Source organism: Acanthisitta chloris, unplaced genomic scaffold (genome assembly GCF_000695815.1).
Source record: "Acanthisitta chloris isolate BGI_N310 unplaced genomic scaffold, ASM69581v1 scaffold32196, whole genome shotgun sequence".
Lineage (NCBI taxonomy): Eukaryota > Metazoa > Chordata > Aves > Passeriformes > Acanthisittidae > Acanthisitta > Acanthisitta chloris.
The window spans coordinates 1-5,578 of record NW_008677031.1 but is presented as its reverse complement, the minus strand read 5'-3'; the positions used below and the strand labels follow the sequence as shown (position 1 = coordinate 5,578).

Sequence of the window (5,578 nt, the reverse complement as noted above, 5' to 3'; positions counted from 1 at the left end):
GAGGATCGGCGCGGGGACGCGCGGACGGGGCGGGGACGCGGGGAGTGTGCCTGTCCCTGATCTCATTTCATTCTCCTCGCCCCACTCACGCCAAGGACACACTGCCCAGTGGCCTCTGTACCCCAGGGCATCCCCAGGCCCCTGGTGCTGCTCCTAGGCCTGGCACCATGTGGCAAGAGAAGTGACCGTGGGATGATCCCATCCCTTAAGCCCATCTTACTGCCTGCTGGCGCAGAACAAAATGAAAAATAACCCAGAATGACACAAAACTCATGGCAGTCCCTTAGCCCAGGTGACTGCTCTCTGTCTCCAGATCCCACCCTGCTGAAAGCAGAATGAGGGCAGGGATTTCACCTCCTTTGGCCTCCCTTCCCCATCAGCAGAAGCTCTCTGTCTCCAGATCCCACCCTGCTGAAAGCAGAATGAGGGCAGGGATTTCACCTCCTTTGGCCTCCCTTCCCCATCAGCAGAAGCTCTCTGTCTCCAGATCCCACCCTGCTGAAAGCAGAATGAGGGCAGGGATTTCACCTCCTTTGGCCTCCCTTCCTCATCAGCAGAAGCTGTTTCTTTCAGTCCTGGCTAACAAAGAACAGATGGTCCTGGCCGGCACATTCCACACTTTGCCACACGCTGGCCTGGTGGTTTCAGCCCATGCCCAACCCAGTGACACTGGCACAGGCCATCGGTCTCCAGGGTGCTCTGGAGAGCCCAGCACACAGGACTGAGCCATGAGCCCTCCAGATCACTGCAGTCACAGTTCAACTGTAACTCCCCACCCGGTGCTGGATCATCTCAGGAGATTCAGCTCCCCACAGACCAGGCACAGCCCCCGTTTGCCTGGTGACTGTGTGACCCTCCCTCACAGCCCCTTGCAGCCACCTCAGCTCCTCACGGAGCCAGCAGTGCCTGGCCCAGAGTGGGAGAGGTGTGAACACCCTGAAATAAAAGCAGCACAGCCTGCCCATTGGTCAGAGCAACTCAGAGCAAAGCACACAGGATCAAAGCAGGATCAATGAAGCAACACAGCAACTTGGGGGTTGAAGTGCTCACTGTTTGTACAAGATTCCTGAAAGCAGGCATTCCCCTCCCTGTGGAACATGCTTCCCCACTCCTGCAGCTTCTCTGGCTGCAGGCACAGCCCACCTGCGGGTCAGGGTTTACTGTGCCACGCTGCACCGACGGCTGCCAGCAGAGCTGGAACTCCCCAGGCTGCAGCAGCACACTGCAGCCCACTGACACACCATCTTCCCAGAGCTGGAGAGGCGGAGAGGTGAGCCCAGGTCAGAGGGATGCTTCAGAGACAGGAGGAGAAAGTGGCCAAGTGTAAGGAATGTTAACAGTGCAGAGTGTTTGGGATCCTCAGTGGCAGCTTGGTTTTAGGCCCTGGCAGAGGCCACCTTAACAGAGACAACAAAACAGGTTTAAATTAAGGAAGAAGGGTCAGCTCAAGCTTGCTAGAAGGAAGAGTAGGCCAAGAAACATGTAATTGCAGTGACATATCCCTCTGTGCACTACAGCTCTGTTCTCAGGTGATGGTGGAAATGCATCACTCACTTTTCCAGCTGCCATCCCCTCCCGAACTCACATCCCTGCTCCCACCCCTCTCCCAGCCCATGCTGCCGCTGCGGCTGTTGCTCAAGCGATCCCGGTGAAACGCACCATGTGGTGTTGAAACTTTGAGGTGACACAACACAGCACAGACACCCCTGTCCTGCCAGACACAATGCAGCCCCGCACTGCCACAGACACCCGAGGGCACACTCACAGGGCTCTGAACACCTGACGGGCAGGAAATCTCACAAGAAGCCCCAAACCTGTTAGGGCTGGTGACAGGGCAGGCCTCTTTAGCCCCTCAGAGAGAGGAAGAAGCTGTTCCATGCTGTACTTTGCTTTTTTAATGCACTGACACCGTGACATCCTGTAACAGTCACAGAACAAGAGACTGTGGCTCATGGCCAAGCACAGCAGGAAGCTCAGTCTAGGCTCAAGTTGATTTGAAGAGTCACAACCTTGAGTCACTTGAATAACCGGAGAGGCTTTAATTTATGTACAATAAAAATACAAACAAGCCAGTCAGTGGTTTTACATGTGATGAAGAGCAGCTACTACACACATGAGCACTTGTACACTGTTTGCTATGAAGGTGTATCAGTATTTGCATTAAACAGATCAGCTGAAGGCTCCAGGGCTGCTCATCCACCTACTGCAGGACTAACACATGTCCTGGCCCCAGCTGCTACACTACCACATGCAGGAGCCCCAGTTTGAAACCTAGAGCAGGGCAATTCTAAGCTTTAATAGAACACAACCAGAGCAGGTAGACTTGTGTGCAGCCAGTTGTGTGTACTGTACTACACACGCATCAGATGCCTCCAACTTTCAGAGCTGCTTCCAGTAAGAACAATTCCTGCTCTACTACATGTCCAAAATGTACCTTTCCAAAAAGTCTGAACCTCCTTCTTAAGTTTCAGAATGCAGAAAAGCAACTAGGAGCTTTCTGCAGACATAGTCACTGGGTAATAAATGGGGACAGTTCAGCATTGTCTCACCCACCTCTGGTTTCCGCTCTTAATTATCCACTTTCTGCTGCACTGAATTCTGTGAGTGACATGGAAATTCTCTTTCCAAAGGCCTTTTGCTCTTTAGGGTCTGTGATGTTCAGAAAGTAGAACATGCACTGGCCATGAGAACACTAACCCTGAGGGGCGAGAGCCCAGGACCGATGGCTGCTTCAGGAACTAAGAGCTAAGAAGTGTCCTGTCTGGCACAGAAAGACAGGTGTCAATGTCAGCCAAAATTCCTAAAGCCAGTATCAGAGGGATATCCCTACAGGAGAGAATCCCAGGCAGAAAAGGAAGAGGCCATGCACCTTGACACGCAGGCCCAAGGAGAGCCCTGGGTAACTGGTAACTGCCCAGAGCACACCCATGAGAGCACTGCTGGGGTGGGACTGCTCCTAGCAAACCTACACCCACGAGCTTTGAGCTAGGACAGAAGTGAGCAGCCAGGCTGAGGCTGCAGAGCATGTCAGCTCTGCCTCATTCCCCAGCTGCTGCCCCAAGGCAGGTGTTTCAGCTCTCCCAGCTCCAGAACATTCAATGGCACAGTTCAGACAACATGGAATGGAGTACATCGGATGAGCAGACAAAGTTTGAACAGGACACAGCAGCTTTCACAAGGGACTGCTTGGCCAGGCCAGTAGTGCTGAGGGACACTCACACAGGTGCTCTGGGCCCTGGTCTCACTGGAATATCCCTGTCCCCACCCGGAGAATGCTCCTGTGTGCCTGCACTGCTCTGAAACATGGGAAATGGGCTACTAGACCTGAGTGAGTGGCAAGAACTTCTGGTAATAGCTCTTGGTAACATCGATCATGAGTTCCTGCGTGCATTCTGGGAGCTCCCCACAGAAGAGTCCTGAAAGAACAACAACAGTATGGCTATCAGTCACTGTGTACCACCTCCCTGCCATACACTGCAGCAGGGAGTGCCACGAGTTAAAACTGTTACTTTTCAGATCAGAAAGTGCTGAACACCTTTATTTCTAGGCACCTAATGCTAACAGGCAACTTTGTCATTGCAATCTCATCAAAAATAAGGATATCCATGTCATCCACACTCCTGTGCAAGGGAGGTTAGAGGCAGCATACCTGGGCAGCCTGAGAAGACAGTGAAAGGTGGGACTACAGTTTCAGGAGGGAGTACTGTGTTGTCCAAGATTTTGCAGCAGTCTTTCAACACACATCTACGACCCTAAAGCAGAGAACGGGAAAAGTTTATACTTAAAACACTATAAACATTCTATCTTTCGGTTATTACTGATGCGTTACCTAAACTTCAAGATTAATTGCTCTAAACACATTCTGTAAAAAGGATCACGGGAATAAATCTTTACCCTGACTGAATGGTCTTCCCGACAGGATCAACTTTTCTTTTTGAGGAAAGCATGTTTGTTTTCAACTAGCACAGACATAGACAGCTGCACACTGACCTGTCAGTGTGCAAACTGAAGCCTGAACCCCGAGTCATGCAGTACCAGCAAGGCCTTCTCTACCTCAGCATGTAGCAGCCTTGGCTATTTGGTGTTATGTGCCCAGAGACACAATTCCCACGCCCTGGGCAGTCCTGTTAGCCACAGGGACAACACTGTCAGGATGGATTTTCCAACCAGTGACAGCTGAACCTGCAGTGCTTGGAAAAGCAAACCTGAAAGCAAGAAAGCACTGCTTCCTGTGGAGAACAGGAGGAGGAAGAAACAGTGCAGAGTAAGTGTGCCTGCTCCAGCCAACTGGTGCAGACACCTCTTGGCTGTCATCACAAAGCCTCAGCAGTGCACAGGAGGTTAAAGAAAAGACAGAAATGGCACTCACGATGACACAGTTCTTGCCTATGTGCACGTAGGAACCAATCTGGGCTGCGTTGACAACACAGTCCTCTTCTATGAATACATGGTCACCAATGTGGAGAGGAAAGAAGGCCACCCTGTAACAGGAGAGGTATTTGTTTGGTGTACAATAAACAAACTGACACTGCTAGACCCAAAATCACCCTGTGGAGTCTCCTGTCTCCAGATGGATTAGCAGGGGTTGATCTGGTCCTAAGGAAGACAGAACAGTAACTGGTGTTTCTTCTCTCTTTCTAAAGGATGGCCCAAATGAGCATCAGGAGGATGTTCATTCTCTACTCATCTATTTTAATATACCCCAGCCTTTCCATCTGATGATCTGGAAGGAACACTATCCCTCAAGGCACAGCTGAACACTCAAGGAAAAGGCAGGTTTAGAGGGACATATTTCTGCGAATTGCTGCAGAATCATAGAATCATAGAATCAACCAGGTTGGAAAAGACCTCCAAGATCATCAAGTCCAACCCTACCGTGGTTACTAGACCATGGCACTAAGTGCCACATCCAGTCTCATCTTTAAAACCTCCAGGGATGGTGAATCCACCACCTCCCTGGGCAGCACATTCCAATGCCTGAGCACTCTCTCTGTAAAAATCTCTTCCTAATCCTCCTGTCAGGGAGTTGTAGAAGGAACAGGGTCCTCTGAATACAGCTCTCAGCCAAGCTGATAGAGACTTTCAGGTCTCTCCCTAGAGGAAGGAGCCTCTTACCCCTTGCTGAACTTCTTGAAGGGTGGCCTGATGACACTGCGGCTCTTCACCACACAGTGCCGCCCGACCCGCACGTTGGCCAGGTCACCGCGGATGATGCAGTCGTTCATAACAATTGTCTGCAGAGGGACAGAGACACACATGAGCTCCAACTCTACCTGTGTTAGCAGTTCTTACATAGACTCGTGCCAAGGTGTGGCCGCTACAGCAAGATTGTATTATCTTAGAGACGATCCTTTCAATCAAAATTAAAAAACAAAGCAAAAGCACAGGATCCTGGATCCACCAGCTGTGCTCCTAGTGAGCAGCACAGAGGGAGCTCAACACAAAGCCAGGCTTAGGCACAAACACAGCCCCGTTTTTCCCTGGATAAAAGCACCGTGGGCTGCTCACACGCAGAGGAAGTTCAGCGTGTGCTCCGGGAGCGCAGAGCTCCGGTACCGCGGGCGGCAGGGACGGTGGG

At 51.4% G+C, this 5,578-nt stretch overlaps 1 protein-coding gene across 1 annotated transcript; it reads right to left on the bottom strand.

Annotated features, from left to right (window-relative positions):
- Positions 1–1,241: 1,241 nt before the first annotated feature.
- Positions 1,242–5,234, bottom strand: DCTN5 (dynactin 5 (p25); the record flags this gene model as incomplete). The annotated part of the gene is made up of 5 exons (XM_009076358.1): positions 1,242–1,397; positions 3,325–3,416; positions 3,650–3,752; positions 4,370–4,481; positions 5,116–5,234. Coding segments are annotated over 5 exons (447 nt in total), but the record flags the coding sequence as incomplete, so codon positions are not given.
- Positions 5,235–5,578: the final 344 nt, after the last annotated feature.